This window comes from Peromyscus eremicus, chromosome 4, assembly GCF_949786415.1.
Source record: "Peromyscus eremicus chromosome 4, PerEre_H2_v1, whole genome shotgun sequence".
NCBI classification, from domain to species: Eukaryota; Metazoa; Chordata; class Mammalia; order Rodentia; family Cricetidae; genus Peromyscus; species Peromyscus eremicus.
The window spans coordinates 94,237,910-94,261,666 of record NC_081419.1 but is presented as its reverse complement, the minus strand read 5'-3'; the positions used below and the strand labels follow the sequence as shown (position 1 = coordinate 94,261,666).

The 23,757-nt window shown below is 49.6% G+C and overlaps 1 protein-coding gene across 5 annotated transcripts in view; it reads right to left on the bottom strand.

Annotated features, from left to right (window-relative positions):
- Window positions 1-612: 612 nt before the first annotated feature.
- The window catches only part of Capn3 (calpain 3), a 48,617-nt gene continuing 25,472 nt past the window's right edge, over window positions 613-23,757 (bottom strand). For 2 of the 5 annotated variants that reach the window (XM_059261202.1, XM_059261203.1), the window contains exons 4-21: window positions 22,741-22,874; window positions 22,119-22,287; window positions 19,354-19,437; window positions 17,978-18,063; window positions 15,373-15,450; window positions 14,438-14,598; window positions 11,251-11,420; window positions 10,940-10,951; window positions 10,132-10,340; window positions 9,147-9,183; window positions 4,414-4,491; window positions 4,027-4,084; window positions 3,878-3,942; window positions 3,391-3,459; window positions 3,224-3,302; window positions 2,915-3,031; window positions 1,937-1,995; window positions 613-1,071 (exon numbers count right to left, since the gene is read on the bottom strand). In XM_059261202.1, the coding sequence (XP_059117185.1) occupies window positions 1,045-1,071; window positions 1,937-1,995; window positions 2,915-3,031; window positions 3,224-3,302; window positions 3,391-3,459; window positions 3,878-3,942; window positions 4,027-4,084; window positions 4,414-4,491; window positions 9,147-9,183; window positions 10,132-10,340; window positions 10,940-10,951; window positions 11,251-11,420; window positions 14,438-14,598; window positions 15,373-15,450; window positions 17,978-18,063; window positions 19,354-19,437; window positions 22,119-22,287; window positions 22,741-22,874 (1,692 nt within the window). In that variant the 3' untranslated portion in view covers window positions 613-1,044. Of the gene's footprint in view, window positions 1,072-1,936; window positions 1,996-2,914; window positions 3,032-3,223; window positions 3,303-3,390; window positions 3,460-3,877; window positions 3,943-4,026; window positions 4,085-4,413; window positions 4,492-5,247; window positions 5,362-6,947; window positions 6,966-9,146; window positions 9,184-10,131; window positions 10,341-10,939; window positions 10,952-11,250; window positions 11,421-14,437; window positions 14,599-15,372; window positions 15,451-17,977; window positions 18,064-19,353; window positions 19,438-20,913; window positions 21,058-22,118; window positions 22,288-22,740; window positions 22,875-23,757 lie in introns of all 5 variants that reach the window. The other 3 variants (XM_059261200.1, XM_059261199.1, XM_059261201.1) reach the window with 3 other exon arrangements.

Genomic DNA, 23,757 nt, shown 5'->3' with positions numbered 1-23,757 from the left:
TTGGGTGTTTTCCTCTATCGCCCTTTGTGTGCATGTGGTGTGTGCATGCTTGTGGAGGTCGGGTTGATACTGTCTTCCTGGATCGCTCTCCACCTTTGACGCCGAAGCCAGGTCTCTTTAACCCAGAGCCTGCAAGCCACCTAGTCTAGCTGATCAGTTTGCCAGGGATCCTTTCTTTGTCTCTCTTGGGATGGGATTACAGGTGGGTGATCACTCCAACAGGCATTTACATTTATGTGAGTGCTGGGGATCCAGACTCGGCATTTTTACCCAGTGAGCCATTGCCTCAGTCCTTCTACCTTATTTTTTGAGACGGGCTCTCACCAAACATTGTCCCTTTGGCTAGACTGGCTGGCCAGAAAGCCTGTAGAGTTCCTCTGTCTTGGCTCTGCAGTACTGGAGTTACAGGTGTGAGCTACCATGCTTGGCTTTTAGGGATCTGCCCTGGGGTCCTCATGCTTGCATACCCCTGTACCCACTGAACCATCTCCCTAGCCCCAAACTAGGTCTTTATGGAGGTGACATATGAAAGTATGGCTGAAAGACAGTCATGCTGTGGCTGAGAAATGTTAATAAAGAAAACAATGGAATCAGCCATACATGTGCCTTTATTTAACTTTTTTTCAGAATGCAGCCAAATTTTTGTCAGATATCTCCAAGCATCAGCCCTGTTTACCCCAGAGTAAACCCATCCTGAAACTGGCAGAACTGAGTACAGACTTGGTGACTGGGTTCCTGTATGAGTGAGTACCACTAGCTGGTGCTGTGGACAGCCCCGTGCAAGCTAAGTGGGCAATTCAGAATCAGCAGACCGCCCAGTGAGGCCGCACCTAGCTCAGGCAGACACTAGCCTTCCAGTGGCAAAGAGAGTTCTCCCAAGCACCAGGCTGGGCACCGAGATTGGGGGCAAAGTGGAGAAGGAACAAGGCCAGAAGCCTCCTAGGTTTTGTGGAGGTGCGGCCGCTGGATTCTTCGTGGTAAATGGCTCTAGCTGGGTTGGGTTGGGTTGGAATCTTGGTTGATCTTGCATGAGGCTTGTCGGGTTCAGGCATACATGGTAAGCTGCAGCCACTGAAAGAGGAAGCCCCAGATCAGTACAAAAGCATGCAAAGAGGCCTGTGGTGGTATTGTGTTCCCCAAAATATTGTGCACCCTAATAAACTTATCTGGGGTCAGAGACAGAACAGCCACAATATTAAACATAGAAGTTAGGCAGTGGTAGCACACGCCTTTAATCCTAGCATTCCAGAGACAGAAATCCCTCAATCTCTGTGAGTTCAAGGCTACATTGGAAACAGCCAGGCATGGTGACACATGCCTTTAATCCCAAGAAGTGAGCCTTTAATCCCAGGGAGTGATGGCAGAAAACAGAAAGATACATAAGGCGTGAGGACCAGAAACTAGAAGCATTTGGCTGGTTAAGCTTTTAGGCTTTGAGCAGCACAGTTCAGCTGAGAGCCATTCGGATATGAGGACACAGAGGCTTCCAGTCTGAGGAAACAAGATCAGCTGAGAAGTTGGCCAGGTGAGGTTAGCTGTGGCTTGTTCTGTCTCTCTGATCTTCCAGTATTCACCCCAGCACTTGGCCTCAGGTTTGATTTTATTAATAAGGACTTTTAAGATTCTTGCCACAGAGGCCTGTCAGCTCTAGGATCTCTTGCATTGGGAAGGGGATAAGGGGGCAAGGGAAGGGTCTTAAAAAGAGCAAACAGCTCCTTTTCCCTGGGTCTTTTCTAGGAAAGTGTTTTCTGGCACTGCAACTTGGGGGGGCAAAGCTCTCAAGGTACCCCCCATTCATCTCCCTGGGAACCACAGTCTTCATTAGGCTCCCTTTTGAGTTCCTGTCCTGGGAGTGAGGAACACACCGGGTCCAGTCTGCCTCGCTGACCTCACCCTGGGTTTGATGGTCGGAGGATGTGCTGTTTGTTATGCTTACCTCGAGAACATTCAGTTTGATGATGCCGTCTCCGTCCTTGTCGAATGCGTTAAAAGCTCCTGTGTGAAAGAAAGCATAGGCCAAAAGCAGTCACTGCCTCCGCCACCATCGTTCGCACCCTCCTCGGGATTTGGCTTAGTTTGCTCGTGTTTGCTTTTTAAAGAGTTTATTATTGTGTGTGCATGTGGGCCCATACCACAGAACACATGTAGAGGTTGGAGGGCAGCTCTGAAATTGGTTCTTTCCTTCCGCCTCCTGGGTTTCGGCCATTGAACTCACGTCATCAGACACATGCAGCTGAGTCGTCTTGCCAGCCCTTATATTACTGAACTAAGGTCTATCCTCCTGCCTCTAGTACCTGCTGGATCACAAGTGAGCATGATCTGAGTGCTCAGATCTGTAATTTAGGAAGCCCCTGTGCTGAGTGCTGTCCTTCCACACAAATCCATGCAGAACATAACCCGCATCTCTCCCTTTGCCATCCTTTTCTTGGCCTACGGAGACTAATGACTGATATGCAGCCTCAGTGCAGGAGACTGGGCAATTGTCAGGCTGAGCTCTTACTGCCAGAGCTGTGCCATGGGGAAAGGGGTTGAGAGAGCTGAAGGGTAGCCAGCCCCTCACTCACTGTGGTGATTTGGATGGAAATGGCCCCCATAGGCCCATAGGGAGTGGCACTATTAGGAGGTGTGGCCTCGTTGGAAGATGTGTGTCACTGGGGGTGGGCTTTAAGGTTTCATATGTTCAAGCCAGGCCCAGTGCCACTCTCTCTCCCTGCTGCCTGCTGATCCTGATATAGAACTCCCAGCTACCTCTCCAGCACCATGTCTGCCTGCGTGGCTGCCGTGATTCCTGCCATGATGATGATGGACTAAACCTTTGAACTGTAAGCCAGCCCCAATGAAATGTTTCCTTGTAAGAGTTGCCACGGTCATGGTGTCTCTTCACAGCAATAGAAACCTTAACTAAGACACTTACTGAACATCCCTTCCAGCCTGACGAAGCAGCAAATGAAACTGTCAAAGTCGATGTTCATGTGCTTGTCTGCATAGCGCATGGTGATGATGTCATAGAGTTGGCTGTTGAGGTGGAAGCCTTGGAAGTGCAGGGAGAGGAAAGGGGAGTGAAGTTCTCAGGCTTTGCAGTCTCCCTTCTCCTCTTCCTGGCCACAATGGCTTGGGAAAGAAGCCCTCCCCCCTTTCTCTAACAGGGCCCTAGTAGTCTAGTCTCCCATCCCCTCCTGCTCTCCCCAGCTCTCGGGTCTGCATCTACTCTTCCCCACAGCACCTGCATCATTGACTGCATTTCGCATCTCATAGCTATTGATGGTGCCGGAATGGTCTGTGTCATAGTGTTTGAAGATTTTCTGAAAATAGGAAATTCAAAGACAGCAGTTACACACTTAATCCCAAGTTAACCTTGTCCATCACTCTCACATTAGACTCTCATCCTACCTGCCAGGCCTTGATCTTTTTCCAGAGGTGATGGAACTCTTGCAGATTCAGCCTCCCAGAGCCATCTGTCTGGAGGATGGATGTCAGGGCCACAGGCACATAGTAAGATCCCCCTGAACTGGGAGGAGTATCTAGAATACCATGCAGGGAAGGCAGAGCAACCAGTATCCTCTACCGGGACTCCTGATCCCAGATTCTATCCATCCCCTTCATTCTTAATCAGAGTTCCTACCATCTCTATAGCCCACAGAGCCTGCCCCCCAAGTAATCCTTGTTTGGGCAGCATCCCAAGCAGGATTTCAGGCCTGCAGTAAGACAGGAGATGACGACCAGCCAAAACCCAGTATCCTTCCCTAACCAACCCTGTCAGCCCGATTGTCTGAGTCAAGATCCCCTTAAGTCTTTCCCTAGGCATGGCCACCCCCAGTTGCTCCCCTGGCTCTGTGGGCAGATGTAAGAGGGTTGGGGATGGTGGCGGAAAGGATACATCCATGAGAGCTATCATGCTTCGGCAAGACTCCAGCGTGAACCCTTGTGTCTTCAGGTCCTTGTCTGGGGGGATGGAGAAGGGTGAGGAGCTGCTTCCAGACAGCTGCGGCCCCTGCCCATCCCCCGCATCTGGCATGCGCGGCTCACGTTTGTTCACCACCGTGTTAAGGACGTTCTTGAGTTCGTCAGCACAGATCTCCATGTCCTGAGGGAGAGGAAGATTGTGAAGGGCAGAGGAACCAGTGGACAAGTCGCAGCCATCCACCCTTGTAAGATCCCCTGTCTTCTGCCATGGGAAGCTGGGGCTTCTCTGGGCAAGGCAGGCCGGTTTCCACAGCCTCAGCTGTACAGACTGCAGGGAGCGGCTCATAACCACAGGCTGTGAGCCACCCAGTGTTGGTGCTAGTCCCGGACCCAAAGGCACGGGTTGCTTTGATGTGATACACATCTTCTGGTTCTCCCAAACCAAAATGCCTTCTGCTAAACGGTGAGTCTCTTGCGTTGGGAGCCCTAGGCAAGGAGGGAAACACGTACATCGCCTGCAATCTGCCTGAAGATGTTCCGGAACTGTTGCTGCTCCTCAGTCTCCTGGTCCGTGTGGCCAGGCCGTGCCTGTGGGGACACAACGGAGACATGGGAACCCAGGCCTCACTCCCAGACAGCCCCACAAAGCGACAGTAGCTGGCACAGGCTCGTTTTCTCAGACTACCTGCTGAGCCTGAGCTCAGCGGCTCCCCACTCGGCCTCTCTAGCCCTGGCACCTCGGGCCGAAGGACACATTCGCCATGCCAACATGCAGACAGCATCCTCGATCCTCTCCCCACTCTTCTCCAGATAGAACTTTCTCTACTGTTTTGAGCCTGACTATTCCAGCCAGGTCCTCTAGCCACCTCTGTCTTTGTGGCCAAGTCCTTAAAGGACCCTCTCCCCAGCCCACTATGTGGATACTCGCGGGTAGAGCACATGGCCCCCGAGTTCTGCAGGACTGCATGGCTGCTGTCAGACCCCCCTTCCGGCTACCGTCCTTGTCCTCCCTTGTCAACAACTCTGGACTGAGGACAGGTCAGCCTCGCTCTCTCCAGCAGGCTTCTCTCGGCCTTTGTCTCCCCGTTCTCTGTTGTCCTGACTAGAGAAGCTCCAGCAGGCTCTCCTATCACTCCCATCCCAGGACTGGTTTGGTGTGGCAGCCGACCTAAGGCATTTACCCAAGAAGTACCCCAAAGTTCAAAGGAGTCAGCGGGGTGATTCCAAACCCCTCGATGTTGAAGAGACCCTCCCTGGGAGCCGCCATAGCCCCAGTGGACCCCTAGAGCATAGCAGAGCCCCGCTTCGAGCTGAACGGCCCACCCATGGCGCATGCTCAGAAACCTGTGGGGCTTTCCCTGGCTTATCGGGCCCCGCTTTATCTTTGCCCTCCTCTGCCTCCTGGTCCACACCCAGCTCCTTGTTGCTGTTTGCTCTGTCTGAAACGAAGATGATGGGCTAGGGAGGGGAGGGGATGGGGAGGGCAGGAAGGAAGCAAGGATTACAGGCTGATAGGCACAAGAGGCAGCCTCCCCCCTGGAGCAGCTTTGTCCAAGGAGGAGGAAATGGTCACACTCAGGCGCTCCTGAGTCTCAGTTCAAGTTCCATCTCTGCACTGACAAGCTGTGTGACTGGGGGAGAGATGCCAAGCCTCTCTGGTCCTCAGTGTGTGTGTGTGTGTGTGTGTGTGTGTGTGTGTGTGTGTGTGTGTGTGTGTGTGTGTTTTGTTTGGGGCTGAGTCTCACTATGGAGCCCAGGCTAATCTTAAGTACACCATGCTTGGCTCGAATCCCAGTTCTTTCTCACTTTTGTTCATATTTTTAAAAATTATTAATGTGCTGTATAAAGTTAATGGGTCCATTATTTTACCACATGCATTTCTCCTCATGATAGTACAAAGTAGTACATATAAAAATCATTCAGGCCGCCTTTGATCCCAGCACTCGAGAGGCAGAGCCAGGTGGATCTCTGTGAGTTCGAGGCCAGCCTAGTCTACAGAGCGAGAGCCAGGACAGGCACCAAAACTACACAGAGAAACTCTGTCTCAAAAAAAAAAAAAAAAAAAAAAAACAGAAAAAAATTCTAAGAACGCTGAAAGCATACGATGTACATCAGTGATTTTCAAAAGCAGCCTGACTAGGGAGGCCCCACTGTCCTCCCATGCTGTTTAGGTCACCCAAGGGGACACCTGGGAAAAGAGCTCTGGCAGCCTTGGCTCCAGAAGGCTCCTTAGACCCCAGCATGCTCTTCTAAACAACAGCTCTTGCCCAAGCACATAACAGAAGTGATAGAGGGCACCAGTGGACAGGGCACAGCCATGGCAGCTCTGCCAGCCATCCATACAGAGACTCACATGCAGGTCTTGACAACACAGGCCTTGGAGTGTAAGGGGCACTAGGGAGGTAAGGACAAAGACCGTCTCAGAGTAGACATATATGGTCCTGGTTCCAGCGTCCCTACTTGCTAGATGGGTGCCCTTGGGCACATCACTTCACTTCTCTGAATGTGAACCCTTACTTTTGAAAAGCATAAACAGTACTTACCTTGTAGATGCTATTATATGGGGGAGGGACTAGGGGTTACTACAAGCACAGCACGGAGTATATGTTCCCTCTGGTCTGGACCAGCACCCACGCTAGAACCTCTGCGATAGATTCCCAGGACCACCATGAGCACCCGCACCAAACCTTGTCTGATGCCTGTGGTGTTTGAGAGCACAGATTGTGGGAGACCACCTGGCTCCAGTGCCACCCATGTCTCTTTCTGGCTGTGTGGCCCCAGGAAGACTCATTTGTCTATACATTTTCTTCCTCTAAAAGCAGGACTGATAACGGAATCACTGTCCTGGGATTAGTGTGAGACTGCAGTGACACATGACAAGGCCCCGAAGAGCACCCAGCCCGGCAGAGGCTCCAAGGAGAGAAGGAAGAAGCACATCTTATACATGCCACATATGTACACACACATGTGTACATAAACACTGCATGCATGTACACACAACCATGCATGCATGGTGCCCTGCCCACTCACCCTGTTATACCCACCTTGTTTTTTTTCTTTTTCTGCATAGAAACGGAAACAGTAAATGGGGAATAGGTGAAAATCAAGTTTCTAGGATAGCCAGTGCTCGAGGCTCTGGGGTCCAGATACTGTGAGCAATTGGAGCTTAAAAGGGTATGAAGGCCAATGAGATGGCTCAGTGGGTGAAGGCACTTGCCACCAAGCCTGACAACCAAGTGTGACCCACATGGTAAAAGAAGAGAACTGACTGCCACAGCATACACAGATAATAAACACTTTTTTTTTTTTTTTTTTTTTTTTTTGGTTTTTCAAGACAGGGTTTCTCCATGTAGTTTTGGTACCTGGCTATAAAACACAATTTTTAAAGAGCATTCTCCAAAGCTGGGCGGTAGTGGTGGATGCCTTTAATTCCAGCACTTGGAAGGCAGAGACAGGCAGATCTCTGTGAGTTCCAGGCCAGCCTGGGCTACAGAGTGAGTTCCAGGAAAGGTGCAAAGCTACACAGAGAAACCCTGTCTCAAAACAAACAAACAAACAAAAGAACATTCTCCCTCCACATCAAGAGACTGACAGGTGGTGGTGCACACCCTTAACCCCAGCATTCAGGAGACAGAGGCAGGTGATCTCTGAATTTGAAGCCATCCTGTTCTACACACACAGAAAGTTCCAGGTCAACCAGAACTACACACAGAGAAACTCTGTCTTGAAACACCCCAAAATAAAGAGAGACACAGTTGCTATGCTTTGTTTTGCCTATCCACTGCTGGGATGGAAAAGGACCTTCCCAGTCTTTAAAAATAAAATTGGCTACCAAAATGTGACTCACTCGAACCTGTGTGAAAATGAGTTTGCTTTAAGAGATCTTGTTTTACTATTTAGGCAGACATTTAACAGGGAGATTTAATGTGAGTTTCCGGGTTTGGGGGCTTCCTTTGTAAAACCAGGTTTGGCAATTACACTGGGCTGCCATTTCCTGTGGCAACAGTCAGCTGAGCCCTGTTGTCTCTCTAATACGGAAGTCAAGTGTCACTTAAAAGCCGTTGGCAAACACAGCTCTGTAGGGACACTAGAATCCCTACATTGACCTGCTGTACTCACGGGACATGCCAGCTCCTATAAGCCACCCTCCTCCCCTTTGTGCTAGAGTTGAGTCTAGGGCCTTGTGGATGCCACGCTCCTAGTCCATGAAGTCTTGAGTGTGCAACTCAAGTGTCTGATACAACTCTACACTGATCCAGCATCCAAAGGAATGAAGAGCTTCGCTCTTCTTGCTTAGAAGAGCAAGGTACACCTAACACTGAAAGGAGATGTGCAGTGGCTAGGAAGGTGTCTGGTTCCCACACTAGCACTAGTCAGCATTATGATCACGGAAGTCACTACATGAAGACGCCCAGTAGGGCATTTGTCCTGACTCAAGTCACACCCACTGAGAACAGCCCAAAGCTTCACAGCAGACCTGAGAACCCTCAGTCCACCCCTCCACACACACATACACACACACACACACACACACACACACACACACACACTGTGCTTCTGTAGGCCAGAAGATAAGAGAATCGGAACTTGAGTTCTTAGCCTCCCTGCCTGCCACTTCCTGCCTCTGGGAATGCAAGGAAACCATCTAACCCTACTGAGCCATCACCTTCTCCTGTGAAAAGCTGAGATGAAAACCTCATTCACTTGTCAGAATGTTCGAAAGAATGATGCAAACCACACATGTGAAGAGTGCTTGGAAATAACGTGGGGTGCACATGCCGCTCTGGCACTCCACGTGTGGGAACTTATTGATTTAAAGCCCACAAGCGTGGCCAGGGCAGCACTATTATCCCCTTTTTGCAGAGTAGAAAACTGAGTCAGAGGGGTTCTGTAACTTGTCCAGGTCACCAAGGTGGGAGGTGAATGATCCAGGTTCTGACTCTGGGTCCTGAGCCCAGTACACTTCCTTTTCTCTGTGCGAGAAATCAGATGTGACCCAATCTCATAACCCAATGTAAGCCGCCGTTGCCATGGATACTTCCTCCTCTTCACACTCCCCAGCTTCTGACTGGCCAAATGGTTCTTCAATGGAAGAATCATTTTCCTGCTAATAGACATTAGACTGCCCTTGCTAATACCCACTCTCCCCACCACTGCCTGCCCCTGCCTGGGCTGGGAATGTGATGCTCCCTCCCTCCCCTGCCACCCCAGATTGTCTCACATCTAAGCGCCTCGCCACTTACCACTGGCCGATCCACAGAGATTGTGTTTTCAGCTTCCCTGTGAAAAACACAAACATTGAGTGTCTCAGTACCCCTGGACCAAGCAGGAAGCTCTCCAAGAATTTGTTCAGGCCACATGGCTTCTTGGTGATCAAGGTGAGAGTAAATCTGAAAGAACCCTGAGACTACACTTTCACCCGGGAGCCACCCCCCTGTAAGCAACGTCCCCAGCAAACCACAGGAGCACGGCCACTTGTTGGTGTTGTCAGAGCTCCCACAGATCACTGCCCAGTTACCTCCTCCCTGCATCCCTTCCAGAGTGTCAGAGACTACCAATGCATCTGTGGCCAAAGGCAGAGGTGCAGCCTTGCTGGTTTCCCTGGCTTTTCAACCACCATCAATGTCCATTATAACTACTCTGCTTTATTTTTGCTGCTGATCATTTCTATAATTCTAAAATGTCACAGTGTTTCCTTGTCCATTGTCCCTGGAGTGTGAAGCTCCATGAAGGCAGCAAATCTTCTGTATAATTCACTTCACTAAACCCAGCCCCTAGAAGAGTACTTGGGCACAGTGGGTGCTCAAGAAATACCTGCAGGATGAATGGAGTGAATCCATTTTTGTGGGCTACTCTGATGCCACAAGGCTATAATTGCAACTCCTTAGGAGGCTGGGATCAGAGGATCAAAGGTTCGAGGCCAATCTGAGTGAGTTCAAGGCCAGCCTGGGACACTCAGTTAAACCCTGTCTCCAAAGAGGAAGATGAAAGCCATGACAGAGTGCTTGCCTGGCATGCACGAGGCCCTGGGTTTAATGGCCAGTGCTGCAGGAAGTAATCAAACACGTGAAGGAAACGGAGCAACGGCTCAGGAGTGGAGGATGGCAGAGGTCAGCGGGTATGTCCTAGGAGCCCTGAAGGAAATTGGTCCAGCTGCCTCTGGGCTATAGGATGGACCAGATGAGCGACCTCTAAGGGGCAGGTAGGGAGAGTCAGGCTGGTACTCACTCAGAGAGATTCCTCTTTTCAGAGAAGACCCGGAGGATGAATTCCCCCTCCTGATGGGGCTCATAGGTGGAAGGCACAATGACGTACTCGCTGGGGGGCAGGCGGAAGCGCTGGGACACTTCCCGCATATTGATGTAGGTTTTGCTTCTGGCCTTGGAGGCGTTGTACAAGAAAAAGTCCTTCTGCAGGTGCTGCTTATTCCCGTGCATCTGAGGACAAGAAGCCAAGACACCCGAGCCCCTGGGAGGGTTGCCTGGACCCCTTCACAGTGCCCTGCAAGGGCTCCTTCCTAACTCTTCGGTCATTGGTTTCACAGTCTTCACCTACCAACTTCCAACTCCCAAGGCCTCCCATTGCTCAGTGTCGCGGGCATTCTGATCTCACTTTCCCTTCCTTTGTGATTTAGAAATGAAGGTCAGGTCTATACTTTCCCTAGACAGGACCACTCACCAGCACTGATGATCCTCCACTCCAAATCCCTCTGGTTGACAAGTGCCCCAAAGATGGGGAAGGACCTTGACTGGGTTCTGAAGGAGGTGAGTCCCCTATCCTAGAAAGCAGCAACCTTTAGTTCATGGCTCTGTGAGTGTATACTTGCACGAGTGTGCGAGAATGAGTGTGTGAAGGTTTGTGTGTTTGATGGGCAGGGTATCCTGGTGGAAGGGAGAAAATGCACATTATGGGGTACGGTACCCTCCTATCAGCCTTGCTCATCAACCCTACCAGGAAGCTTCTCTGGGAGCCACAGACAGACTTAGGACCCCCAACGAATGCTGCACACCACTGCCGGCCACTGCCACTGCTATACCTCTTTGGGAACCTGGAAACAAAATAGAAAAACAACAGCCCTGCTGTGAATGAGGGTACAGAGTTGGCAGATGGGAATGCCAGCAACTGTAGAGTGACTATAGACTAACTCCTGCTACCACCCTGCCAGCCCAGTCAGACCCAATGCCCCCATGGCGTTTATGCTGCTAACAAACATGTGTGGGCCTGAGAACAGGAGCCCTGGTGGTCCCTGAGGACAAGAAAAGCCAGAGGGCCCCCCTGCTGGAAACTCTCAATTCTCCCCACTGGAAAGGTGTGTTTCCTGTGCTGGAGCTGGTGGAGTCGTCATACCTCGTAGATTGCGAAGCCAATGGTGAAGAGGTTGGCTCCCAGCTTCCGGTCCTTGCGCCGATTCTTCTGCATCAGCGCCACCAAGAAGCTGCAGATCACCTCCGAGTCATCAGGGTCATCATCCTCTTCCAGGAGCTTTAGACGGTACTGCGGGTTGGTCCAGAAAGTGTCTGTGTCCCCCACAAAAGGAAATGCATGTTCAGATATGGAGAAAGGGCAGGAAGGATAATGAGACAGGGAACCTGTCTCCTAGGTCCCCTTTGTGAGGGGTCGTTTAAAGATTTTTATTGATATGTGTACCATGTGCGTGCCTGGTGCCTATGGAGTTCAGACAAGGACCGCCATATGGGTGCTGGGAACCGAACCTTGGTCCTCTGCAAGAGCAGTAAGTGCTCTTTACCACTGAGCCATCTCTCCAGTCCCCATTAAATGCATTTTGACTTAGAATTAAGACAGAATTCCCAGACATTTCTGAAATGGTACTAAAGTTACTGCTGCCATTTTGTGGTACTTGCTTCTATAAATGGAATTCTCAAGAGTGACAATTATAACATCAAAATATCCATCAATTCCAAAAAAAAAAAAAGTTGAAGATGCTCTGTGTCCTACCATCTCTAATATTCAGCAAGATTTAAATCTTTGTGTAAAAGAAAATAAGTACATTTACGTCATTAACATACAAATTTGGCTTTGTCTTTAATAAGTGGTAATCTTATATGTGCACTAGCCAATTGTTTTAAAATTAAATAAGTTTATTTTCTTTTAATTTTTTTGAGACAGTTCTCCTGACTCTGCCTCCTGAGTGCTAGGATGGCAGGCATGTGTCGCCACACCAGCTTTATTCTGTGTGGGGGGATTGAACTCAGGACTTCATACATGCTAGGCAAGCACACTGTCAACTGTGTTACATCCCCACTCTCCCAAAGAAACTTCTGAATGACTTATTATCAGTTTGACTTACATACCTATTTTATCACCTATATACCCAGGGTTGTGTAAAAATTCCTCATTGAGCCGGGCAGTGGGAGCACATGCCTTTAATCCCAGCACTCGGGAGATAGAGGCAGGCGGATCTCTGAATTCAAGGCCAGCCTGGTCTACAGAGTGAGTTCTGGGACAGCCAGGGCTACACAGAGAAACCCTGTCTCAAAAGACAAAAAAAAAAACAAAATTCCTCATTGAAAAGAAGTTACATGTAGAAATGTTTAAGAGGCCTGCTCCCTGCTCTAGACAACTCTAAGGTACCCTGTGCCTGGATGCTTGACGAATATTTATGGAAAGCGTGATTCAAGCATTTGTCTAATTATTGGTGAGTGGGAACCTCTCCCCTTTGGGCTGGCTAGTTTTATGTCAACTTGATACAACCTAGAGTCATCAGAGGGGAGGGAGCCTCAACTGAGAAAATGCTTCCATAAGATCAGGCTGTAAGCAGGCAAGACTGTAGGGCTAGGCTCTATAAGAAAGCAGACTGAGCAAGCCGTGGGAAGCAGGCCAACTAGGCAGCGCCTCTCCATGGCCTCTGCACCAGCTCGTGCTCCTGGGTTCCCGCCCTGCTTGAGTTGCTGCCTGACTTCCTTTGGTGATGAACAACGATGTGAAAGGCCAAATAAACCCTGTCCTCCCCAACTTGCTTTGATCATGGCATTTCACCACAGCAACCCCAACTCTAACGAAGCTAACCCATCTACAGGCGGCCTAGCCTGGCCTGGATGTGCAGTAATCCCATGCCTCCTCCTTTCTGAACTTTCGTCATCTTTGCCGACAGCTTTACTATTTCAACCTACTCCTTAAGCGTCATTGGTCTCTTGGGTCTGGCTTTATGTGTCTCCTCTAGTTCCACCCATCCCATTTCCCTTGTCATCTGACTGCCCCACTGTGTGTCAGAGAGAGAGAGAGAGAGAGAGACAGAGAGAGAGAGAGAGAGAGAGAGAGAGAGAGAGAGAGAGAGAGAGAGAGAGAGAGAGTTCTTTCTCCTCCCCCTCCTTTCCCTCCCCCCTCCTTATCCTCCTCCTTCTTCTAACAAAAGACAGAGTTTTTCTGTGTAGTCCTGGCTGTCCTGGAACTCACTCTGTAGACCAGGCTGGCCTCAAACTCAGACATCTGCCTGCTGCTGCCTTCTGAGTGCTGGGATTAAAGGTGTGTGCCACCATTGCTAGGCATGACTTCTACTTTCTAACTGACCCCTACATTCCAAGGACACCTCAGCCACATATCTTAGCTCAGTTTCTTGTCTAACTTCCCCCGTTTCTACCCACCCATTTCCTCTCATTTATTTACTTTTTATTTTCATCATAAAGCACTTATGAGTGTTGTGTGTATATGACGTATGTGTGTTTGTGTATGAAAGCAGGGGCATGCATGCCATGGCATGGGCATGGAGGTCAAAGGGCAACCTTGAGCTTCAGCCCTCTCCTTCCACCTTGTTTCAGGGTCTAAGCTTCTGGGAATTCTCTTGTTTCCATTTCCCATATTACTGTAGATCACGGGGATTATGGACACACTACTTACTATGCCTGACTTTTATGTGGGTTCTGGGGATCCAGACTCTCTTGATCAGGCAAGCTCTTTATATGCTGAATCATCTCTCTCTATCCTCTTCATTGAGTTTTTATTATATAGCCAAGTCTACTCTAAAATGCAGATGACTTCAATTCTCTATTACAAATCTTTGCCTTGATAGTCAATGGGTACCTCAAACGTTTCATGATATCAACTGAAGTCCTTTATCTATATGTTCACAACCAACCACATCAAAAACAACACACCTACTTTTGTTACAATATTGACTCATCCACTTGGGTCATTGTTCTGGGGCCCTTGGTATCATTCATTATTCCTTCCCTAAATCTGAATTCTCCCCTCCATCTCTGAAGCCACTGACTGGTCAGGCTCTCAGCATTTCTGCCATGGACGACTGTAGTATCCTCAAGCACACCTTCAACAGGATTGGCATGGCGTTCCGACAGTTTCCTGCTTCAACCTTTGCTGCCAGCAACTGTACCAGGGAGTTGCTACCAGCTCCCTATTGGAGATTCCTCAGCAGGGCTGTTTCCTTCCTTAAATGAGGAGGATCTAATGAGACAGTGCATGCCTTAAGCTTAGGACAGACTCAGTAAATGACAGTTAATAGTATTCTGCCTGGAATGAGTAGTGCCCAGGGCCCTCCCCCATCCCAAGTGTCTCCTACCTGGGAAGTTGCGGCAGCCGCCAGCAGAACAGCCCCTCACCCAGCGGCCCTCGTTGACAGACACGGTCCAGGTCTGTAGCTTGTCAGACTCCAGGGCATCAGCTGTGAGGTTACAGATCTCCAGCTTTGTGAAATGGTAGACAAAGTCGTCATAGGACATCCTGGGAGGTGGAAAGAGGAAAGACTCACACAGGCTGGAGAAGGGAAGATTCAAGAGATAATACAGCCCAATAAAGTCCCCAGAAGACCCTGACATTGTCATTTGTTTGCTCATTTGCTTTTGAGAGAGGATTTCATGGTATAGTCTAGGTTGACCTTGAACTTTCGATCTTCCTGCCTGTCTACCAAGTGATGGACTTACAGGTGTGTGCCTGGCACTGCCATTTCTGACATAGCAACCCCAAATTATCACCATTTCTTACAGTAATGACTCCTCATTTGTCTATGATGAGAGACAGCCAGCTGGAAAATCATTCTCCAAAATGCTACTGTGTGTTTCACCATTGCCAGGCACATTTTCGGCACAGGGGAAAGAGCTGTCACTTGGGGAAAGATATTTTTAAGGCTAATGACATCACAAATAAATGCATCTGGGTCCCAAGGGAACCATAGGACTTGTAAGGGACATTCCTGTCAGCTGATACTCAGAAGGCTGTCACGAGCAGAATAAGGGTGGTCCTGGGCATCAGGTAAGAAAAGCCTCTCCACTCAGAAGAGAGCTGTGTCAGAGCCAGCACACAAGGGTGGCTGGGACAAGAGCTGCCATGTGCTGGTCTGGGTTTGAGCTCAGTCATCGCTAGGACCCAGCAATCTCTTTTCAGAACCTCATCTTTGCTGGGCCTTGAGCTTGAGTGGGAAAACAGGGTCCAGATGGAACCTGGTGGCTTCTGATTGGGAACTGAGGTTTCACCTCCCTGCCTGGGTCATGAACTTACCAGAACTCTCCATCCTCGGTGACCTGGTGCTGTAGACGGGCTTTCTCATCTTTGTCCACAAAGCTCCAGTCCTTCCAACTGAGAGGAAAATGGAGGGATTAAGGAAGGAGGAGGAAGAAGGGGAAGCCTAATGTGGGCTGGGACAGAGGAACAGAGAAATACTAAGTTGGAGAAGCCCGCATCCAGATCACAGTCAGTACTAGCCATCAAAATGCAGCTCCAACCTGCTCCCCCTAGTGGAAAGGCCTATAATCATTTCCTGCCAAAGAGGTTCACAAGCACTTCACTGTCTCTGGCTGAATCTTCTAGCCTCCTCATTAAGAGCTCGATTCTGCAAATAGGCAAACCAGGATTCTCCTTTGATAACAGACAGCGTGTCCTTAGATAGGTCACTTGATCTGTCTGTCAGCTTCGACTTCCTCAGTTACAAAAGGGAAATATTGCATCATCTACCCAGGAACTATGGTGAGTTCATGAAATAACTCATCAAAACTAAGAAAAGATCCAGCACGTAAATGGCTCTTCTTTCCATCCAGGAAACAGCATGGCACTGTTTCTAAGACTGGATGCTTTTACACTTTCTCTTCCAGGGAGAAGAAGTAAGCACATTTGTGCCTCAGGCTCCCTGAATTAGAATTAAGCTAAATGGGGTTCAGGGTGTGCTTGGAGTTGGGGTGCCATGAAACCAAAGTGGAGATTTCTGGGAGACATGACCCCCCATTCAGCAGCTCCTGCAAGAGAGGAGTAAGTAGGAAGTGTGTTAAGGCACCGGGTTAGTCTGGAAAACACAGCAAGGTCATTGTGGGTGACTTGGACTAGTGGAAGACACATTGATGGGATACGAGGGTTCCCACAGCACAGAGTTCATGCGGCACTACCCCCAAATAACCCACCCCACCTAAAGCTCCCACAGCACAGAGTTCACGCAGCACTACCCCCAAGTAACCCACCCCACCTAAAGCTCCCACAGCACAGAGTTCACGCGGCACTACCCCCAAGTAACCCACCCCACCTAAAGCTCCCACAGCACAGAGTTCACGCAGCACTACCCCCAAGTAACCCACCCCACCTAAAGCTCCCACAGCACAGAGTTCACGCGGCACTACCCCCAAGTAACCCACCCCACCTAAAGTTCTCACAGCACAGAGTTCACGCAGCACTACCCCCAAGTAACCCACCCCACCTAAAGCTCCCACAGCACAGAGTTCACGCGGCACTACCCCCAAGTAACCCACCCCACCTAAAGTTCTCACAGCACAGAGTTCACGCAGCACTACCTCCAAGTAACCCACCCCTCCTAAAGTATGAAGGGCTCTATCTTTGTGATCCTGCCACTGAACCTAAACCACAGGAACAAGTCTGTGCTTCCGCATTCCTCTCTACGTCCCTAGGAGCATACCGTCAGCTCCAAGAAAGGAATTGCCACTTGGATGAGTGAAGGGACCGGAATGTAGGAGGCAGCAAGTTCACAGTCAGCATCTTGTGGGTCTACTGAGAGGTGACTTACTCACAGACCAGCCTAAGAGCTTAGCCCTCTGCCTCCTAGTTAGTAGGTGATCAATAAACACTTGCTAAGCGAATGAATGTGCGGCTGACAGAATCTGGAGTAACGGTGTACTCTTACGGTATGTGTAGAAGTCTGTCAGAACAGAGCCATACAGGGCCTGGGTATGGGTCTGGCCACTGTTGAGTCTTATTGTTCACGCACAAGGGGCTGCCTGACATTTAGAAGGGACAACCTGGCTTCAGTGACTGAGAGAACCCAGAGGGCTGTAAAGTTCTGGAGCCTCTGATGACTCCTCAGGTGGTTGTCTTGTCTTTAGTCTATTCTTTTCAGAGGGAAGCAGTAAAATTCTTTCACCGGCTGGGTGGTGGTGGCGCACACCTTTAATCCCAGCATTCCGGGAGGCAGAGGCAGGTGGATCTCTGTGAGTTGGAGGCCAGCCTGGTCTATAGAGCAAGATCCAGGAAAGGCACCAAAACTACATGGAGAAACTCTGTCTTGAAAAGAAAAAAAAAATCTTTCACAAGACTTTTGGGACTTCATATATGGACATCAAAGGAGAGGATATGTTAGTCTCAGCTAAGCACTTTCCCCGACTATCTCATATCCTCCTCATAAGAGCCACCAGAATGGTACTGCTTCCATTTTACAGAAGAGGCAAAGAGATACTAAGAAAGAAATTGCCTGTTTAGCCCAGAACCCTGCACTGAGACTCTTCTAGAATCATTCCATTTGCTGGGCAGTAGTGGTACACATACCTTTAATTCCAGCACTCAGGAGGCAGAGGAAGGTGGATCTCTTGAGTTCCAAGCCAGCCTGGTCTACAGAGTGAGATCCAGGACAGCCAGGACTATACAGAGAAACCCTGTCTTGAACCCCACCCCCAAATCATTCCTTTCAAGTCTATAATCATCATTATGCTCACGGAGTCCCTGTTCCCACCTCCACCTCCAGCCCTTTTGGGGAGCCCACACCTGTACTCTTGTCTGCAGGCCATTGGTTTGGGGGTGATGTTGCAACAGCACCAACAGTACTCTCATGGTTTGGTACCCAGCCCCGCGTGGCCTCAGGCTCCGTGGCCCAGTGGTCTGCCTCACCTACCCATCACTCCAAGAGCCGTTCCACTCCACCTGGCCCCAGGGATTCCGCAGCCGCACCAGCTTTACCTTCTCGCCTTTGAACAGGGCCTGGGGCAAAGAGACAACGCTCTGAAGCTCTGGAGCAAGTTTGGAAAGATGGGGTGTCTGACTTGCTCTGAGGGCTGGGGTGGAAGCTGAGAGAATCCAGTGTGAGAGCTGCCTGCCTGGCCCTGGCCTGGTGGACAAACCAGAAGCTTGCTGACAGGGTAGGGCCATTGCATGTGTTGGTGGCAGGGATAAGCATCTATGGTGAGGCTCTAGAAATATAATAAGGCCGGGCGGTGGTGGCGCACGCCTTTAATCCCAGCACTCGGGAGGCAGAGCCAGGCGGATCTCTGTGAGTTCGAGGCCAGCCTGGTCTCCAAAGCGAGTTCCAGGAAAGGCGCAAAGCTACACAGAGAAACCCTGTCTCGAAAAACCAAAAAAAAAAAAAAAAAAAAAAAGAAATATAATAAGTATTTCTGTGTGGGTTTTCCTTTATTTCCCTTTTATTATTATTGTTCTTTATGTGGATGTATGAGTTATGTGCACCACATGCCTGCGGGTGCCTGAGCAGGCCAGAGGCTGTCAGGTCCCCGGAACTGGAGTTAGAGACGGGCGTGAGCTGCCTGATGGCACCGGGAACCAAACCCAGGTCCTCTGGAAGAGCAACAAGTGCTCTTTACTTATAAATAAGTGCGGAGCCACCTTTCCAGCTCCTATTTTTAGTATGTGTGCATGGGTGCACGTGTGTGCACATATGTGTGCGATGTGAGGGGGTGTGTCTGTGTCTCAGCGCACACGTGTGCATCAGAGGACAACTTTCTGGAGTCGGTCCTCTCCTTCTATCGTGGGTTCCAGGTTTGAACTCAAGTCTTCAGGCTTGCTCAGTAAGTGCTTTGGCCAACTGAGTCACCTCACCAGCCCCCTGTGTGGGTTTTTAAAAAGGCTCCTGCAGGCTAAAGTCTAGATGCCTGGTCTAGATGGACCAATTAGAAAAAGATGCCCAGGTCTCCAGTTACGTGCAGTGGGGGGATGCAGACACAGCCTCCCTCAGCCCACTCATTTCTTCAGGGCATAAAATGCCCAACTGCATGTTACAGCCTCACAATGTTCCTGCCTGGGAAGTGACCCAGGAAACTTCAGAAACCCCACATAATATAAGCCTCTGTGTGTTTACTTGGGGGACGCTAGTAGGAGAGATTTTTCCTCACCACCGGCAGGCCGGGACACAGGAAATCTTCCGTCTACCACTGGGAAGCTCTTTGAGTGATGAAGGAGGTACAGAAATTTAAGTCCTGACTTTCGGAGATCAACTCAGCTGTGTTTCTACGCCCCGCCAGACTCCACACAACTCACCTCCTCCAGCCCAGTGACTGAATAGGCATGACCTTTCACCAGCCCACAGGCCATCCTTGTTTCATACTGCACAGGAACAATCGTCTGTAGAGCAATAACCAGAGAGCCTGTCAGGAGTTGGGGGAAGAAGTTCTACCGCTCAGAGACAAGGGTTCATATTGGTCCATCTCTGAGTTATCTCAGACTGAGGATGGCTCACTTCCCTCCTAGGACGCCTTATGGCCAGGATCAGACCCTCACTGGTTTTCTAAGAGCAGCAGGAAGATGCAGCCTCAGACTCCTAGCTCATCACGCTGCCCTGATGGCCAGAGAGCAAGGTGGGTACTGGAACAGAAGGTGAGTGAAAGGATTTTTCCCTCCTTTCTAGACCCTCTCAGAGGAGCAGAGGGGACATCTGGGGTCTATCTGCCTTCCCCTGAGCCCACCCAGAGTTGACTATTCCCAAAAGAAGGAATTAAGAAATAAAACCTATATATCTAAACTTTTCTCTTGACATTACCTCACTTCCCTCACGTTTACCTAGAACACGAAAGTCAGGAAAGCCCTGTCCCTACTCCCAATACTGGGAATACAGGACGGTTCCCTGCTGCGACATGACTACACCTGAGTACAGGGAGAGCTGTCTCAGTTCAAGTTGTAGCCTGGAGGGTTCTTCAGAGGAAGGGTAGATTGGCAAGGGCCATTGAGTGCTCCACAGGTCCCTGCACCAGGGGCCTAATAACAACAGCTTTGGGGGAGCTTCTGAAAGCCACGTGGGTTTGAATTCCTGAAGCCTTCTTCAGGGTGGCAGATGTAGAGTCTGGAACTGTATTTTAGTCTCATTTGACCTAGACTTGGGCAGAACACTCACTGGTCTCCATGTCTATACCTCGGCGGAGGCTACCTGAGATGACTTGGCTCTACACAGCTTATCATTTTGACCCAGCAGTTTTACTGTTGGGATTTGGTCTTATAGCCATTGTGGGTATATACAAAGAGGTCTCTATTGAAATGCTTATTATAGCACTTCTGAAAACAGACGTTAAAAAAAACCCTAACTTTTCAATAACAATATTAGTAAGTAAATTATAACATATATGCACATTAGAATATTGTGCAGCTACTAAAATGATATAAAAGAATACTTAGTTACATTAAAAAAAATATGAATCTGACCAAAAATGAAAGAAAAAGGAAAGGCAGGGTGCAAAGATGTAACATATAATAAGACACAGTTTTAAAGACAAGAATGTGGCTTAAGTATGTTCCCAGAAAGATCATATACCAAATGCTGGGTAGTTATCTTTAGGTGTGAAAATATAGGCTATTAATTTTCCTGTGTTATTATTATTGGGTTTTGGTTTTTTTTTTTTGTATGGCTGAGTCCTTCAGTAACGTGTGTGCCTTCCAGGTAGGAGGATGTAAGCCCTGTAGGGCAGGGCCCTGCGTTCCTATGGGAGAGTGAACAAGGGGGGCAGGGATTTGTTCTGTTGGCACTGGCTGCTCTGGGGAGTTGACTTCAGGGTGGGACACGTAGGTCAGGGGGTGCTGGTCAGTTTTGACAGCTGGAGATGTACACACCCTTGACGGTCTGTCATCTGAGCCCCTGGGGTCGAGGTCTGAGTCTCTGAGCAGCGAGTTATCCATATTTCTCACCATTCGCGCAATCAACTCCCCCATGTTCAGACCAGAAGGAGAGGTTCCATAAGTCATGTTCGTACCATCCTGAGGCCCGATGGGAAGGAAAGTGGAGAACCCAGGAAAGGGAGAGAGAGAGAAAACGGGGGGGGGGGGGGGGGGGGGAGACAGGAGAAGGGAGTGACAGACAGCAAAATAGGAGATATCAACAGGGCACAAGAGCAGAAAAGATGCCGGAGAGTGACAGGGGAGAATGCTCGCCTGTGTGGCATGACTGACAACCAAGCCTTCCTACCCACAGGGAGGGCTGGGAGAGAAAGGCAGGAGCTACCTTGCCCCACCCCTTCCTCTGAAATGGAGCTTCCCAGACAGCTAGTCCCAAAGCCTAGCCCTCCAGGCCATGGAGGGTCCTCTCCCCGTTCCTGTCTCAGTTCATATCACCTTGATGCACTGAGAGAGGGACTCAGGGATGGTCCAGACATCAGCACACAGCCCAAGGACTGAGGGGAGGTCAAAGCTCCGTGGCTAGAGAGCGCCTGGCCGTTCCTAAGAGAAACAGTGGGCATCGGTCCACAGCCAGAGATACGGCTAGCTTTGGGAGCATGCTTGTGCTGAGCAGTCTAGGCACAAGAGGCCTGTCAGAGGAGCCTCTAGACCTATTTCTAACTGAATTTTAGGGCTTGGAATGTCATTGCTCAGTCTTTTTATTGAGAACTACCCTTCACCTCCAGGAATACATTTCCCTTGAAAAACTGCCAATTTTAAAGTCTAGAAACATTCATGCTCTTTTTTTTTTTTTTTTTAAAGCAGGATCTCACTATGTATCCCAGATTGGCCCAGAAATAACAATCCTCCTGCCTCAATTTCTAAACTGCTGGAATTACTGGTAGTTCATTTTTTAAAATCATTTCTTTAGTGTAGGGTGGGATACACACAGAAGTCAAATGACACGTTGTGGAGACCATTCTCTTTCCACCCTGCGGATCCCAAGGGTCAAACTTAGGGCCTGAGGTTTAGCAGCAGGTGCCCTTAGCAATGAGCCATCTCACCATCTGGCTCTTGCTTCTTAAAAGGAAACATTCACCCGACCCCAGAAGGAAGCTGTGTGTGGGGTGAAAAGCAGAAGGCTTCCCGGGAAGCAGACTTACATCAATGGAGCAGCCCATGAGGGACCCTCTCTCGATGGCTTTCCTCATGATCTTGTACATGTCACTGGGAGCATCCTTGATCTCAAAAAACTCTGTCACCCCGCCTGTGAAGTCCTCCATGGCTTCTGTGGTGTTCCCACCTTTTAGGGCTTCATAGGAACCGTGGAGCCTTGGAGAGAAAACAAAAACCAGTCTAGACTCTAGGAGTTTCAGCTAACTTAACACAGGCCACAGAAAGCCAGGACCGTTGTCACCACACTGTCCCCACTCCCCCAAGGCACTTTTCCACTGTCTGCTAAACCTAGCAGCAGAGGCAGTGTCTAAGGTAAGAAACAACTTGGCTGAGCTCCGGAGAGGCAGTGAGCAGATGCAAGATTCGAAGCACCATCAGGAAGGCAGGATCAAAGAGCACACATCTTTGTTTCTCCTCATTAACTTTTTGTTTTTCAGATAGGGCTCCTACTGCCTGGACCTGATCTGAGGCTGACTCAGGGTCTTAGTTGAACACTCTACATGAGCATGTATACACATGCCTGGTCCAACGTGAGTGAGCCTCTGGCTGAATCCTCAAATCCATATCCCTAACCTGTAGTCTTGTCTCCCATCCTAACCATCGTCTTACTTAGCATAAGCCTTCTCCAGCAGAGCACTCCAGAACTCATTGCGGTGGTTGGACTTGGTGAAAACCAGCTGATTGTTGTATGTTGGCAGACAGTCATCAATAACCACATCTACCCAGTCTCCATAGCGCCAGAACTGTAAGAAGCAAGAAGCACAGTCACACTCATAGACTGCCTTGACCTGAGTCCACATCCTGCAGCGCTGAGCCTCAGATACCATTACCCAGGATTTGCAGCTGAGGCTGGCTTTGGAGTGTGTGAATCTGTCTCTAACTACACTGTGAGCTGCTGGAGGACAGAAACTACAGACCACTTAGTGTCTGCTGAAAGCCCAGCCCAGTTCTGGGCACTCTGTGAATATCTTAGGACCTGAGACTTTCCTCCCTTGCCTAGAGGTCTGGAACAGACCTGCTATAAGCACTTTCATGTACCCCAAGTGATTCCAGTGTGTGCCCAGGATTGAGATCTCATGATGTTAGGTTGGGCTAACTTAATTTCTCCCCGCCCCCTTTCCAGCCCAGAATTTGTCTCTATACCAAATGATCAGTACCCAGAAAAGTTCTAATGGATATATTAATTCTAGAACCAACAATTTCAGGTCTGGGTCAAACTAGCAACTAAATGCCCAGAAGACTAGATTTTTCCTACAAGGCCTAGAAAGGCAAGTGATAGACTTGGTGTAGACTCTAGTGTCAAGGGTACAGAGTACAGGAGCTGCAGTTCATGAACCAGGGATGCCAGTAAAAACCCAAAGGACCCACCACTTTCAGAACGGGCATCTTAAGAACCTGTTTGAGGGGGCTGGAGGGCAAAAATAGACACACAGGCCAGAAGACAGGATGCCTTCCTCCCACCCGCCCGCCCGCCCTTTCTGGGGCACAGTGGAAAGTGTGTAAAGTCCGGGCACAGATAAACAGCTGCTTCCTCACAAGCTTATAGCAGTCAAGGGGGTCACTGTCCACAGGTAGGTGTATGGACCCTTTCCTGGACCCATGGGGAGGGAGGTCAAGGCCAGGAGA